This window comes from Ursus americanus, chromosome X (genome assembly GCF_024610735.1).
Source record: "Ursus americanus isolate L20-20 chromosome X, mUrsAme1.1.p, whole genome shotgun sequence".
Classification (NCBI taxonomy): Eukaryota; Metazoa; Chordata; class Mammalia; order Carnivora; family Ursidae; genus Ursus; species Ursus americanus.
Window position 1 is genome coordinate 55124446 of NC_142164.1, and position 17638 is coordinate 55142083.

Below are 17638 nucleotides of genomic sequence, written 5' to 3' on the forward strand. Positions count from 1 at the left end.
TGAAGGAAACAATCAACAAAACTGAAAGGCAACCTATGGGATGGGAGAAGATATCTGCAAATGACATATCTGATAAAGGGTTATTATCCAAAATATATTAACAACTTATAAAACTCAACACTCAATAAACAAATAATCCAGTTAAAAAGTGGGCAGAACACATGAATAGATATTTTTCCATGAAGATATACAGATGGCCAACAGACACTTGAATAAATGCTCAACATCACTAATCATCAGGGAAATGCAAATCAAAACTACAACACCTTTCAGAATGGCTAAAATTAATAACATAAGAAACAACAGGTGTTAGTGAGGATGTGGAGAAAGGGGAACCCTCTTGCACTGTTGGTGATAATGGAAACTGGTGCAGCCCTTTGGAAAAAAGTATGGAATTTCCTCAAATAGTTAAAAATAAAACTACCCTATGATCCAACAATTGTACTTCTAGGAATTTACCCAAGGAATACAAAAATACTAATTCATAGGGATACATGTATCCCAATGTATAGCAGCATTATCTACAGTAGCCAAATTATGGAAACAGTTCAAGTATCCATCGACTGATAAATGGATAAAGAATCTGTGACATATGTGTGTGTGTGTGTGTGTGTGTGTGTGTGTGTATCTGATATCTATATAGCTATATATATCTATATATCTGAAAACTATAAATGTAATTTATAATCTATATATATCAATCACAGAGTATGACTCAACCTTAAGAAAGAATGAAATCTTGCCATTTGCAAGGACATGGATGGAGAGTATTATGCTTAGTGAAATATGTTAGAGAAAGATAAATACCATGTGATTTCACTCATATGTGGAATTTAAGCATCAAAACAAATGAGCAAAGGCAATAAAAGAGAATGTCAAATCAAGAAAGAGCCTCTTAACTACAGAGAACAAACTGACAGTTACCAGAGGGGAGGCGAATGGAGAGATGGGTTAAATAGATGATGGGGATTAAGAAGTTTATTTGTTGTACTGAGCACTGGGTGTTGTATGAAACTGTTGAGTCACTGAATTGTACACCTGAAACTAGTATTATACTACATATTAACTAACTGGATTTTAAATTTAAAAAATCTTTTAAAAAGTAAAGTTATCTAAAAGATGACAAACAACATAATAAATTATAATTTTAAAAGGAATAGCTATATATTTTTGAATTTTATTTTAAGTATCATACAGAAAACTGATCTATAGTTCTATCAATTTTAACACATGTATAGTCATGTAACCACCAGTACAATCAGGATATGGAACAGTTCTATCACTGTTAAAAAAAAAAATCTCATGTTACCTCCTTATAGTCACACCTTCCCACTTCCAACTCCTGGAAACTACTGACCTGTTTTTTTGTGCGGTTTTTTTGGTTACTACAGTTTTGTCTTTTTGAGAAAGTTATATGAATAGAATCACAGAATATATAACTCTTTTAGACTGGCTTCTTTATGCCAGATTCATCAAGATTGTTGCACGTGTCAATGGTTTATTCCCTTTACTCGTGAGCATAATTCCTTTGTTTGGATGTGCCACAGTTTAGTTTACTCTTGAAAGACATTTAGGTTGTTTCCAGCTTTTGGTAATTATAAATAGAGTTACCATAAACATTTATGTATGGATTTTTCATTTTACTGGGTAAATACCCAGGAGTGCGATCACTTGGTCTCATGATAACAGCATGTTTAACTTTATAAGAGAAACTGTCAAATTGTTTTCTTGAATGGCTGTACCATTCTGTACTCCCACCAGCAGTTTATAGCCATTCTTGACTATACTTGGCATGGTCAGCCTTTTTAATTTTAGATATTCTAATATGTGTGTAGTAATATGTCACTGTGATTTTCATTTGCATTTACCTAATAACTAATGATGTTAAACATCTTGAAATAGCTATAGTTTTAAAGCACAGTTAAGTCTTTATAAAAGTAAACATGCTGTAACATAGAATTTAAAAATTTTCACAGTACTCTATCCTAATAATATTCAATAAAGGATATGAGGTTTTCCCTTGACAGTAAAATTCAAAATATAATGGCATTGAAAGAAAAAATGTATTTTTTAAAAACCTACCTTTTCTTGCTGAAACCAAGCCTGCCAATCCTGAAACTGTAATCACTCCAAGTTTTGGAAGAAAATCTCGAGGTGGATTCTTCAGATAGATATATGCATCTTTTAAGAAATAAGTTAAAAATTAATATAAATGACTTACAATTATGCATTCTATATATGACACAGAAATGCTAAAGAGATTTGCTAAGATAGTAGAAGATGGTTTAAACACTCTTCAAAGAAGCTACAAAAATAATGATTTGAGCAGTGAATGAAAAAGCTAGTTAAAATAGTTACTTGCTACAAAATAAAATCTTCCTTCCACAGCTGATTTAAGAATTGTTTTCTTTGGGGCGCCTGGGTGGCTCAGTCGTTAAGCGTCTGCCTTCAGCTCAGGGCGTGATCCTGGCGTTCTGGGATCGAGCCCCATATCAGGCTCCTCCACTGGGAGCCTGCTTCTTCCTCTCCCACTCCCCCTGCTTGTGTTCCCTCTCTCGCCGGCTGTCTCTATCTCTGTCAAATGAATAAATAAAATCTTTTAAAATAAAAAATAAAAAAAAATTAAAAAAAATTGTTTTCTTAATACAGGTAATTATTACTATTCAATGAAATATGATGCTAGAGTTCATACCTTAGCATGGATTACTATAAAGTAAATGCTTGATTATGTATGTATTCATCTCTCTAATGGAAATACTTCTGGACTTACCTGTTCAAACTATGACAGGATCCAGTAGGAACAGAAATACTTTATTAAGGAACTTTGAATAACTGACTAGGGATACATGTAGCTTGTAGACCCTGCTTGCCACTACTCCCCAGTACCCAGAGCAGCCATTGCTCTTGGTTAAAACCAATGATCAGGAGAAGTGAGCCTAGACCAAAAGTAGATGAAGAGTGGGCACAAGTCTAGATTTCTTGGCTTTTTATATATTTAAATTACTTCTGTTTCCATGCAGCCCAAAAAACAGACTCTTTTTTTTTAAAGATTTTATTTATTTATTTGACAGAGAGAGGGAGAGAGAGAGAGAACAATCAGGGGAAATGGCAAGCAGAGGGAGAGGGAAAAACAGCCTCCTGCTGAGCAAGGAGCCCGATGTGAGGCTCGATCCCAGGACCCTGGGATCATGACCTGGGCTGAAGGCAGCCAATTAACCAACTGAGTCACCCAGGTGCCCCAAAACAGACTCTTCTATCACAGTTAATTAATGGCAATCACTTATTTAATCATATTCCTTAAGACTGATAAGGAATATGATTTGGAGTTAATTCCTATATACCTTAAGTAATGATAATACATTATAGGTCATCAACATCATGGAGACATTTAAAATTTTAGCTGATCTTTCTGTCTCCCATACACAATTATTTTAACAACTGGCTTAGGCCAAGAATATTAGCAAGATATATGGACCACATCTTCTTTATCCAGTCAAGATAAATCTACTGTCAAATACCATTATCAAACTAAAGAATCAAATAAAATTGCCTTCCAACATTAGCTCAAATATTCTAGAGTGACTAATTGGTATTAGTGTTTCCTAGCAACAGATAGCAAAATTCTATGTATTTTAACATTAAATAGCACCTATTTAAATTAATTGATAACAATGAGACATGTTTCTAATTTATGCTTTGAGTATATAATATGGGCTTTGCAGCTAAACAGACCTCAGTCTGAGTCCAGGAGCTGCCACTTACTAGCTATGTGACCTCAGCAACCTACTTTACCTTTCTAAACCTCAGTTTCCTTATCCGTAAAAAGGGGATAATTATAGGGACACCTGGTTGGCTCAGACACTTGGGTGTCCGACTCTTGGTTTCAGCTTGGGTCATGATCTCAGGGTTGTGAGATCTAAGCCCATGTCGGGCCCTGTGCTCAATACAAAGTCTGCTTGTCCCTCTTCCTCTGCCTCTCCCCTGCTTGTGCTCACATTCATGCTCGCACTCTTTCTTCCTCAAATCAATAAATAAAATCTTGAAAAAAAGGGAATAATTATACCAACACTCATAGAACTGGTATAGAAGTTAAATTAGATAAATTGTGTAAAATGCTTATCATAGTGCCACAGCATATAATAATTGCTTAATAAATGATAGGTACTATTACTTTGGTATTGTTATCATGAAGTGCTATACAGAGTATCTTCTCAGTTGGTAAAACATGATAATGAATAACTTACTACCTTTATTTTTCTCACATTTAAACCCTGCAAATTAAAAAGACAATAGAACATTTCTAACTATGGATGGTTCACTCACCCACCTTTTCCAAACTGTACCGTGTCCATTATTCCATTTTTCACAAACACATAAACACCCTAAGCAAAAAGAAAAAAAAAGGATACCTGCATTTTTGAAGATGTTGATAATTAAATAAAATAGTCCAAATCTCTGAGACCATATTAAAATGTTGAGTTGGCATTGCACTCAAATCTAAATCTAACTTTGCTATTATTCACATGAAAATACTTGTTAAAATTAACTTCTTTTCATATCTTCCTATTCATTCTGTTTAACACAGATAATACTTGTTTACTATTTTCCTCATATAAACAAGTAAAGTAATGCCTATAGTCAGAGCATCTCACAGATAATTTAATGCAGAAATACAAAGATTTATTATCTTGTTTTATAAAGGCTTAGAAAAATGAATGGAATTTAAATAAACCATGGATGTAGGTGTACTTCAGCTTAGAAACAACATCTGATTAATAAAGATGTGGTAGCAACAACATAATGATTTGTGAAGAAAGTAATAACGACAAACTCTAAAGAAAGTACTTCATCCTCTCCTTTTTCTTAGTGTGCATCAGAATGGGAAAAAAAATCTAATAAGACATTTATCTCAGGGTAGAAATCATCCTACACAGACTAGTGTTTATATTATTTTTACATAGGAATATAAATTCTCTACAAATTAAGATTATATTAACCCATTGAAGTGATAAAAGTTTTAAATCAAGTTTGCTCTTTCACCTATTTCTAACTAATTTATTAGTAAAGAACGACTGAGAAATAATTTGAGAACTTCTTGTAAATAGCCAAACAACTATACCTGAAAAATAACATAAATGCTTACTTAACTATCTTAATCTATGCAGCAGTGGTATAGTAGACTAAATATTACTAAATATAGCCACGAATTTTTTGCCGGTACTCATATTGAGAGGTGGCATCTAATTCCACTCCCTTTAAAACTGAGTTGGCTTTTGTGGTTTAACAATAGAATGCTGTAGAAATAACTTTCTTGGACATCTGATGATAAATGAGAAGCTTAGTAAATTCTGCCAAGGGCCTCTTGTAAGAGCCCAGAACTGCTTGTGTAAGTTACCTGACTATGCTTAGATCACCATGCCTGATAGGCCACATGTAGATGCTTTAGTCAATATTCCTAGCTGAGCCCAGCCTTCTGGCTACCTGTGACAAGGTACTAAAGATGAGTAACCTCTGTCAATACCAAATGTAACAAAAGAATCACCTGTCTGAACAAATCAGAAATCTCCAACATTAAACTACTATTAGAACTCACTTACCTTGCACCAGCCAATGTAACGACCAGTTGTAGTGCGGATGGATGCAAAGCCCATTTGTAAATGACCAGGCTGCTCTTCAACATATTTAGACCGCAGAGGTGGTGCAGTATATATGGGGAGCTAGAGGCAAAAAAAAGTTCTTGTTAAAAATATAAAATAGCTGGACTTCCTTTTTTAGGAGTATAGCAGAAGAGAAGTCATAAACCTTCCTGCTAAAAGCAACTAAATATGCTGATAAAATATTTTTAAAAACACCTTAAATGGGAGGAATGATCCAGTAAGCTGTTTATAAAGACTGTTCAGAAGCCTAGATTTAAAAAAAGACAGAAATGCAGAGATAAACAATAAAGCCAGCTTTTACCTTGTCATCATTTGCTTTAAAATAGATGGTTCATAGAATATGAAATCAGGAAACAAAACCTAGAAAAAACAATCTACAAATATAATGTAATCCCTATCAAAATAATAATAACATTTTTTTTACTGAACTAGAACAAATTATCCTAAAATTTGTATGGAACCACAGACCCCAAATAGCTAAAGAAATCTTGATAAAGATAAATAAAACTGGAGGTATCACAATCCAGTTTTCAAGTTATATTACAAAGCTGTAGTATTCAAAACAGAGTATACTGACAGAAATCTGGACACATAGATCAAAGGAACAGATAGGAAATCCAGAAATAAGCCCACAAATTATATAGTCCATTAATTTCCAACCAAGAGGCAGAATATGCAATGGAAAAAAGAGAATCTCTTCAACAAATGGTGTTGGGAAAACTGGACAGCAACATGAGAAAGAATGAAATTGGACCACTCTCTTACACAATACACAAAAATGAATTCAAAATGAATTAAAAACCTAAATGTGAAACCATAAAAATCCTAGAAGAGAACAGAGGCAGTAACTTCTCTGACATCAGCTGTAGCAACATCTTTCTAGATATGTCTCCTGAGGCAAGGGAAATAAAAGCAAAAATAAACTTTTGGGACTAATCAAAATAAAAAGCTTTTGCACAACAAAGGAAACCATCAACAAAACTAAAAGGCAATCTACTGAATGGGAGAAGATATTTGCAAATGATATATCTGATAAAGTGTTAGTATCTAAAATATGTAAAAAACTTCTAAAAATCAATACCCAAAAAATAAACAATCCAGTTGAAAAACGCACATAAGACATGAACAGACATCTCACCAAAGAAGACATACAGATGGCCAACTGACATATAAAAAGAGGCTCAATATCACTCATCATCAGGGAAAAGCAAATCAAAATCCCAATGAGATATCAACTCACACCTGTCAGAATGGCTAAAATAAAAAACGTAATGGAAGACAAGTGTTGTTGAGGATGTGGAAAAGAAGGCACTCTTGTGAACTGCTGGTGGGAATGAAAATTGGTGCAGCCTCTGTGGAAAATAGTCTGGAGGTCCCTCAAAAAGGTAAAAATAGTACTAGGCTATGCTTCTGTAATTGCACTACTGGGTACTTATTCAAAAAATATAAAAACACTAATTCAAAGAGATACATACACCCCCATGTTTATTGCAACATTATTTACAATTGCCACATTATGGAATTAGCCCGCATGTCCATGGATAGATGAATGGATAAAGATGTGATACACACACACACACACACACACACACACACACAGGAATATTATTTAGTCATAAAAAGAATGAAATCTTGCCATTTGCAAGGATATGGATGGAGGTAGAGAGTATAATGCTAAGGGAAATAATTTGGTTAGAGAAAGATAAATAAGATTTCACTCATATGTGGAATAAAAGAAACAGAAGGAATAGTAAAGGAAAACAAAAGAGAAAAAGAAGGTCTCTTAAATATAAATAACAAACTGATAGTTACCAGATAAGAGGTGGGTGGGGAGATGGGTAAAGTAAGTGATGGGGATTAAATACTACACTTACAATGAGCACTTGAGCAATGTACTGAATTGTTGAATCGGTATACTGTATACCTAAAATGAATATAACAGCATATGTTAACTATACTGGAAATAAAATTAAAAAGTTAATAGAAAAAGAACTCAATTGGTAAGTTAGACTGGATACAGTTATTGAGAGATTTAGTGAACTGGTAAATCTGAAGAAACTATGCAAAGAAATTAAAAAAGTGAAAGAGATACGGAAGATAGGATGAAAAGAGAGAGGCAGAGATAATATTTAAATAGAATGGCAAAGATTTTTCCAGAACTAAACACTTGAGAGATTCAGAAATCCAACATATCCCAAGTAGGATAAAGAAAAAATAAACCACAACTGGATATATAAAACTTCATAATGCCAATAACAAAGAAGGAATCTTAAAAAAAAAAAAAGGCAGGTGAATGGAACTATCAAAGGAATAAATATTAGATAAAATTTTGACTTCTCCATAATAACAATGCCAAGATAATATCTTCAACGTGCCAAAAGCAAGTAATGCAACTGGAAATTATATACTCAATAAAATACCTTTGTTTCAAAAATGAGGGAGCATTAGGGACTCATTCAGACAGATAAAACCCAAGATACTCTGCAACCAATAACCCTCATTAGGCAGTTTATTTATTTACTTACTTGATCATGCTTATTTACTTACTAAATCACTGGTTTATTATTAAGCATATAACTCAGAAACAGCCAAATGGAAGAGGTACATAGGTCTAGGTGTGGGGAAAGGGAATGTAGCTTTCATGCCCTCTCCAGATGCACCATTCTCCCCACATATCCATATGTTGAATGTGGAAGCTCTTCAAACCACATCTTTTTGGATTGTTTTATAATAATAATTTTTTATTATATTATGTTAGTCACCATATACTGCATCCTTAGTTTTTGATGTAGGGTTCCATGATTCATTATTTGCGTATAACACCCAGTGCTCCATGCAATATGTGCCCTCCTTAATACCCATCACCGGCCTATCCCATTCCCCTACCCCCCTCCCCTCTGAAGCCCTCAGTTTGTGTCCCAGAGTCCATAGTCTCTCATGCTTCATTCCCCCTTCTGTTTACTCCCCCTTCATTCTTCCCTTCCTTTAAAACAAAAACTTTACAAGAGACAAACAAGGACAGTATATAATAATAAAGGAGACATAGTTAAAATGTCCATGCTACCCAGAGCAATCTACACTTTCAATGCTATCCCGATCAAAATAGCAATGACATTTTTCAAAGAACTGGAACAAACAGCCCTTAAATTTGTGTGGAACCAGAAAAGGCCCCGAATTGCCAAGGAATTGTTGAAAAGGAAAAACAAAGCTGGGGGCATCACTGTGCTGGATTTCGAGCTGTACTACAAAGCTGTGATCACAAAGACAGCATGGTACTGGCACAAAAACAGATGCATAGACCAGTGGAACAGAATAGAGAACCCAGAAATGGACCCTCGGCTCTTTGGGCAACTAATCTTTGACAAAGCAGGAAAAAACAGCCAGTGAAGAAATACAGTCTCTTCAATAAATGGTGCTGGGAAAATTGGACAGCTACATGCAAAAGAATGAAACTTGACCACTCTTTCACACCATACACAAAGATAAACTCCAAATGGATGAAAGACCTCGATGTGAGACAGGAATCCATCAAAATCCTAGAGGAGAGCATAGGCAGCAACCTCTTTGACATCAGCCACAGCAACTTTTTTCATGACACATCTCCAAAGGCAAGAGAAACAAAAGAAAAAATGAACTTATGGGACTTAAACAAGATAAAAAGCTTCTGCACAGCCAAGGAAACAGTCAAAAAAACTGAGACACAGACCAAGGAATGGGAGAAGATATTTGCAAATGACACTACAGATAAGACTGGTATCCAAGATCTACAAAGAACTTCTCAAACTCAATACACAAGAAACAAATAAACAAATCATAAAATGGGCAGAAGATATGAATAGACACTTTTCCAATGAAGACATACAAATGGCTAACAGACACATGAAAAAATGTTCAACATCATTAGCCATCAGGGAAATTCAAATCAAAACCACACTGAGATACCACCTTACGCCAGTTAGAATGGCAAAAATTAACAAGGCAAGAAACAACAATTGTTGGAGAGGATGTGGAGAAAGGGCATCCCTCCTACATTGTTGGTGGGAATGCAAGTTGGTACAGCCACTCTGGAAAACAGTGTGGAGGTCCCTTAAAATGTTAAAAATTGAGCTACCCTATGATCCAGCAATTGCACTACTGGGTATTTACCCCAAGATACAGACATAGGGAAGAGAAGGGCCATATGCACCCCAATGTTCATAGCAGCATTGTCCACAATAGCTAAATTGTGGAAGGAGCTGAGATGCCCTTCTACAGATGACTGGATTAAGAAGATGTGGTCCATATATACAATGGAATATTACTCAGCTATCAGAAAGAACGAGTTCTCAACATTTGCTGCAACACGGACGGCACTGGAGGAGATAATGCTAAGTGAAATAAGTCAAGCAGAGAAAGACAATTATCATATGGTTTCACTCATCTATGGAACGTAAGAAGTAGGAAGATCAGTAGGAGAAGAAAAGGATAAAGAAAGGGGGGGTAGTCAGAAGGGGGAATGAAGCATGACAGACTATGGACTCTGAGAAACAAACTGAGGGCTTCAGAGGGGAGGGGAGTGGGGGAATGGGATAGGCTGGTGATGGGTAGTAAGGAGGGCACGTATTACATGGTGCACTGGGTGTTATATGCAACTAATGAATCATGGAACCTTACATCAAAAACCAGGGATGTACTGTATGGTGACTAACATAATGTAATAAAAAAATATTATTATAAAAAAAAAAGAAACTAACAACAACAAAAAAAGACAACACACAATAGAGAGGGATCTCACAAGTCCAGTGTTTATCCAGGAGGAGTGAAGGGTTGGTAGCCCACATCAGGCACCCCAATGACTGGGATCTACACCACAGAGATGAGCCCCCAAACGTCTACCATTTTAGAAAACCAAGGTGCTAACACCCAAAGGACCCGAAGCACTACAGGAAACTGAGATTCTGTTTTTAAAGGGTTTCTTGAGGCGCCCGGGTGGCTCAGTTGGCTGAGTGTCCGACTCTTGTTTTCGGCTCAGGATTGTGGGATCAAGCCCCTCCATGCTCAGTGGGGAGTCTGATTGAGATTCTCTCTCTTCCTCTCCCTCTGCCCCTCCCCCTGGCATGCTTTCTCTAAAATAAATTAATAAATCTTTAAAAAAATAAAATAAAGGGCTTTTCTTACTCAACCTGAGATCCAGTGAGAAAACAGTAGTTTGAGAGCACCCAGATTCTATGTAAAGGAGAATTACTTGCCTACCTAAAAGCATCTGATGGAGAGGCAGGGGACCACTGAAAATCTCCTCAGAGACAGAGGTGCTGGAAGACACTAATTTTGTACTCTCCACCCACTCTGATAGCACAGGTGGGTGAGCTGAGACATGGCACCCTCCCACTGACTTGGTAAGACACGCAGGTAAGAACGGTTAAGGCACTACCCTGCCACCTGACTGAAGGCAGAAAGTGTCAGTGGTTGCAGCACTACCTTACTCCTGGCTGGGGCAGCCTAGCACAGTCAAAGCACTTTCCCACTCCCTAGATGAAGTCAGTAAACATGGACAGTGTGTCAATACCCTCTTCCCTGGCTGGGGCTGGCAAATAAAAGCAGTCATGGCATTTTCCTATAGACAAAGCACTCTCCCATTGTATTCCTGAAGTCCATAAGCTTGGTAGTCAAAACATTTTCCCTGTTGCCTTTTTAAAGCCAGTGAACATGCCCAACCCCCTAAACTCTCCAGCTGCCTCGCTAAAGCCAGTGGGCATACACAGTTCACAGAGAGGACACAAAACACAAGGAGTCTTGATCATCTGGGCTTGGTGGCCAAGGGGGCTGGCTTTCCTGAGTACTATGGAAATGTAAAAGTTGGAAAGATAGTCCCTGGCAGGTGTCCAATCCAGGGCACTGCACAGACAGGAGAGTGAAACACAACCCCAGTCTTCCTATAAAACAGGTCTATATACTTAGCCTGGAGCTTCAGTCTAGGGACAGGCTTTAGGTTTCCCATAAATCTAGAGGCTAATGAGGCATTTCCAGGAACATAAGCAGGGAGATGCCATCCTTGTACATCCCTTTAGTTTTGAGGAGCTCTCCCAGACAGGAATTTACAGTTCATCTGGAGCCCCAATTTTGGCAAGTATCACCCTGGGGATACCTCGAGATCTCATGATCTGGAGAAGAGAAATTAAAACTGTGGCTCCGCAAAACTATAAATACTTGTATGCTTTCAAAGGTGCTGCCTGAAGTCTAGCTTCAAATCAGGCTGAAACTATGTGATAAATGAGATTCCTCCACTTGGAACAATGACAGGTCTTTGCACACCCTCACAGTGGGAAGATATCAAGCATAAATCAGGTAATCTAAACAAAATCACAAAGTTTTGAGAGACTACCAAGAGGTAGGGCAAGTTTGAATAAGAAGTATCATCAACTACGTAAGGTCACAACTTCAAGATTAAGAAAGGCATATGTTTTGCCTAATATATACGATCAAAAAAAATGAGAAAGTCAAGCAAAATGAGAAAACAGAGAAATATGTTCCAAATGAAGGAACAAGACAAAACCTCAGAAAAATAATCCTAATGGTACAAAGATAAGTAATCTACCTGATAAATAATTCAAAGTAATGGTAATAAACATGTTTACCAAACTAGGGGGAAAAAGAAGGAATGAACACAATGAGAATGTCAACAAAGATACAGAAAATATAAGAAAGTACCAAACTAAAGTCACATAGCTGAAAAATATAATAACTGAACTGAAAAATACACCACAGGGGTTCAACAGCAGACTGGATGAAGCAGAATGGATTACTGAGCTAGAATACAGAGCAACGGAACTCACCCAAACAGAGCAGGAAAAAGAAAAAAGAACTGGGGAAGAAAAAAAAGATAACTAGGGATGCCTGGGTGGCTGAGCTGGTTAAGTGTCTGCCTTTAGCTCAGGTCATGATCTCAGGGTCCTAGGACCTAGGACCGAGTCCCACATCGGGCTCCTTGCTCAGCAGGGAGGCTGCTTCTCCCTTTGCCTGCCACTCCCCCTGCTTGCGCTCGCTGACAAATAAATAAATAAAATCTTTTAAAAAAAAAGAAAGATAACTTAAGGGACCTGTGAGGCACTATCAAGAAAAATAACATTGGCACTATAGGGGTAACAGAAGAGAGAAAGGGGCAGTAAACCTATTTAATGAAATAATGGCTAAAAACTCCCCTAACCTGGGAAAAGAAACAGAGATGCAGGTCCTAGAAGTACAGAACATTACAAACAAGATAAACCCAAACAGAGACACATCAAGGAACATTATAACCAAAATGTCAAAAGTTAAAGAGAGAATCTTCCAAGCAGCAAGAGAAAAACAAATTGCTATGTACAAGGGAAATCCCATAAGGCTACCAGCAGATTTCTCAGCAGAAACTGCAAGCCAAAAAAGTAGTGATAGAACATCTTTGAATTCCTGAAAAGAAAATTCTTCTAGGAATACCGGCAAGGTTATCATTTAAAACTAAAGAAGTTCCAAATAAGAAAAGCTAAAGAAGTTCACAACTAATAATCCAGCCTTACAAGAAATGTTAGAAAGACAATGTTAACCTGAAAAGAAGTAACACTAATTAATAACAAGAAAACATGAAGCTAAAAATATCACTAGAAAAGGTAACTGTATAATGAAGGAAGTGGATTAATCACATAAAGATACTATAAAGGTTAAAAGGCAAAAGCAGTAAAATTAATTAAAACTGCTATAATTAGTTCACAAACACATAAAATGACATCAAAAACATAAAATGTGGAAGGGGAGTAAAAATGTAGTTTTGGAATATATTCAAATTTAAGTTGCTATCAGCTTACAATACACTGTTTTAGATATATATATATATATAGAATATATGAACCTCACAGAAAAACAAAAAAGTTATAGTAAATACACAAAAGAAAATGAGAAATGAATCTAAACATAACACTAAAGGAATTCATCAAACCACAAGGGAAGAGAGAAAGAGAAGAAGAAAGGAACAGAGAAGAACTATAAAAATAGCCAGAAAACAATTAACATAATCCTATCAATGATTACTTTAAATGTAAATGAACGAAATTCTCCAATCAAAAGTCGTAAAGTGGCTGAACAGATAAAAGTACAGGACACACTTAAATACTACCTATAAGAGACTCACTTCAGAAGTAAGGACATAAACAGACTAACAGTGAAGGGATGGAAAAATATTCCATTCAAATAGAAACAACAACAAAAAAGGTACACTCTTATCAAACAAAACAGACTTTAAAACAAAGACTGTAATAAAAAAACAAAGAGAGGTGCTATACAAAATAAAGGGGTCAATCCAGCAGGAAGATGTAACATTTATAAATATAGATGCACCCACCACTGGAGCACCAAAATACAGAAAGGAAATATTACCAGACCTAAAGTGATAAACTTGGCAGCAATACAATAATAGTAGGGGATTTTAATAGTACACTTATATCAATGAATAGATCATTTATAGAGAAAATCAGTAAGGAAACATTGGCCTTAAAGGACACAGTAGACCAGATGGACTTAATAGATATACACAGAACATTCCATTCCAAAGCAGTAGAATACACATTCTTTTCAAGTGCATGTGGAACATTCTCCAGGACAGATCACATGTTAGGCTACAAAAGAAGTCTCAAACAATGCAAGAAGAATGAAATCATATCAAGCATGTTTTCCAACCTTATGGTATGAAACTAAAAGTCAACTACAAGAAGAAAACCAGAAAAACTATAAAAGGGTGGATATGAAACAATATGTTACTAAAAAGCTCATAGTTACTGGTAACAGAAGAAATCAAGAGAGAAATAACATAATATATGGAGACAAATGAAAATAAAATATGATATACCAAAATCTAAGCCAAGGAGCAAAAGCTGTTCTAAAAGGTCGAGTTTATAGCAATACAGGCCTACCTCAAGAAACTAGAAAAATCTCAAATAAACAATACAACTTTTCACCTGAATGAACTATAAAAAGAAGAACAAAGCCCAAAGTTAGAAGGAAGGAAATTATAAAGATCAGCATGGAAATAAATGAAGAGACTAAGAAGACAATACAAGATCAAAGAAACTAGGAGCCAATTCTTTGAGAAGATAAACAAAATTGACAAATCTTTAGCTAGACTCACAAATAAAGATGGGGGGAGCTTAAAAAATCAAATCAGAAATAAAAGAGTAGTTACAACTGGTACTACAGAAATACAAAACATCAAATAAGAGTACTGTGAAAAATTATATTCCAACAAATTGGAAAATTTAGACTAAATAAATTCATAGAAACACTCAATTTTCAAAGACTGATTCATGAAGAAACAGGGAATCTGAATACATATATTACCACTATGGAGCCTGAGTCAGTAATCAGAAAACTCCCAACAAACAAAAGTCCAGCAGCAAACAGCTTTACTGATAAATTCTACCAAATATTCAAAGAAGATTTAATATGTATCCTCAAAATCTTCCAAAGAATTGAAGATAAGGAAACACTTCCAAACTCATTTTATGAGGCCAGCATTACTGATATCAAAACTAGTTCTGCTGATCTGCTCTACTGTGCTCCTGGTTTCTAATTCATTGATCTTTGCTCTAATCTTGATCAACTGCTTTCTCGTGTGTGGATTAGGCCTGTTCCTCTGTTGCTGTTCCAGCTTCTTGAGGTGAGAATATAAAAACTGCATTTTAGATTTTTCTATTCTTTTGAGCGAGGCTCGGATGGCTATATATTTTCCCCTTAGGACTGCCTTTGCAGTGTCCCATAGGTTTTGGACCGTTGTGTTTTCATTCTCGTTGGGCTCCATAAATTGTTTAAATTGATTTTTGATTTCCTGGTTTATCGAATCATTCTTGAGCAGGATGGTTCTTAGTCTCCAAGTGTTTGAGTTTCTTCCAAATTTTTCCTTGTGGTTCAGTTCCAATTCCAAAGCGTTGTGGTCTGAGAATATGCAGGGAATAATTTCAGTCTTTTGGTATCAGTTGAGACCTGTTGTGACCCAGAACATGGTCTATTCTTGAGAATGTTCCATGGGCATTAGAATAGAATGAGTAGCACCCCAATGTTCATAGCAGCATTGTCCACAATAGCTAAATCGTGGAAGGAGCTGAGATGCCCTTCAACAGATGACTGGATTAAGAAGTTGCGGCCCATATATACAATGGAATATTACTCAGCTATCAAAGAGAACAAGTTCTCAACATTTGCTGCAACATGGACAGCACTGGAGGAGATAATGCTAAGTGAAATAAGTCAAGCAGAGAAACACAATTATCATATGGTTTCTCTCATCTATGGAACATAAGAACTAGGAAGATCAGTAGGAGAAGAAAGGGATAAAGAAAGGGGGAATGAAGCATGAGAGACTATGGACTCTGAGAAACAAACTGAAGGCTTCAGAGGGGAGGGGGGTGGGGGAATGGGATAGGCTGGTGATGGGTGGTGGGAAGGGCACATATTGCATGGTGCACTGGGTGTTATACGCAACTAATGAATCATCGAACTTTACATCAAAAACCAGGGATGTACCGTATGGTGACTAACATAATAAATATTAAAAAAAAAAAAAGACAAGGACACTGAAAAAAACAAAACAAAACAAAACAAAACAAAATAGGCCAATATCCCTAATGAACACAGATGCAAAAATCCTCAACAACACATTATCAAACCAAGTTCAATGATATATTAAGAAGATCATACATTATGATCAAGTCATTTACTTCAGGAAGGCAAGGATATTCAACATCTGCAAATCAATCAACATGATATATCATGTTAACAAAATGAAACATAAAAACCACATGATCATCTCAATAGGTACAGAAAATATATTTGACAAAACTAAAGATCTATTTATGACAAAAACTCTAAATAATGTTGGTAAAGAGTGAACATATTTCAGCATATCAAAAGCCATATATGACAAACTCACAGGTAATCAATGATAAAAACTAAAAGCTTTTTGTCTAAGACAACAAATAAGATAAGGATGCCACTATTTCCACCTTTATGCAGCACAGTATTGGACATTTAGTCACAGCAATAAGGCAAGAAAAAAAAAAAGGCATCCAAACTGGCAAGGAAGAAGGAAAACTGTCATTATATACAGATGGCAGGATACTATAATATATGGAACACCCTGAAGACTCTACCAAAATATTGTTAGAACTAATGCATGAATTCAGTAAAGCTGCAGAATACAAAATCAATATACAGTAATCTATTGTTTCTAAACACTAATAACTATCACAAAGAGAAATCAAGAAAAAAGTCCCATTTACAATCACATATAAAAAGGAAAATAACAAGGAATGAATTTTTCAAGGGAGGTAAAAGATCAGTACAATGAAAACTACAAGACACTAATTAAAAAATTGAAGACACAAAAAATGGAAATATATTCCATGCTCCTGGATTTGAAAAGTTAGTATTAAAAATGTCCATACAACCCAAGGCAATTCACAAATTCAGGGCAATCCCTATCAAAATTCCAATGGCATTTTTCACAGAAAAAGAACAAATAATCCTGAAATGTATATGAAACCACAAAAGACCTTGAAGCCAAAACAATCTTGAGAAAGAACAAAGGCCATAGACTGTACCTGATTGCAAACTATACTACGAAGCTATAGTAATGAAAACAGTACAGTATTGTCAAAAAACAGACATAGAGATTAACAGAACAGATTCAAGAAATAAACCTACCCATTTATGGTCAATTTATGAAAAAGGAAGGAAGAACATACAATATGGAAAGGACAGTCTCTTCAGTAAATGGTGCTGGGAAAAACTGGACAGCTACACAGAAAACACTGAAAATGGTGGGGAAAAAAATAGAAGCTATGGAGCCAAACATTTTAATTTGCATCACAATGTTAATTTTGCATGTTTTGGATCCTCCACTGAAGATCTGGCTTAGAAAAGTCGAGAGAAGCTTTTGGGAAGATGGCAATTTAGAAGGATCCTGAGCTCACCTTGTCCTGTGG

At 35.9% G+C, this 17638-nt stretch overlaps 1 protein-coding gene across 3 annotated transcripts in view; it reads right to left on the reverse strand.

The window, feature by feature from the left end:
* Positions 1 to 17638, reverse strand: part of APOOL (apolipoprotein O like) — a 161957-nt gene that overhangs the window by 106559 nt on the left and 37760 nt on the right. For all 3 annotated transcript variants that reach the window (XM_087859657.1, XM_087859658.1, XM_045800033.2), the window contains exons 3-5: positions 5598 to 5717; positions 4328 to 4382; positions 2083 to 2181 (exon numbers count right to left, since the gene is read on the reverse strand). In XM_087859657.1, the coding sequence (XP_087715783.1) occupies positions 2083 to 2181; positions 4328 to 4382; positions 5598 to 5717 (274 nt within the window). The remainder of the gene's footprint in view (positions 1 to 2082; positions 2182 to 4327; positions 4383 to 5597; positions 5718 to 17638) is intronic.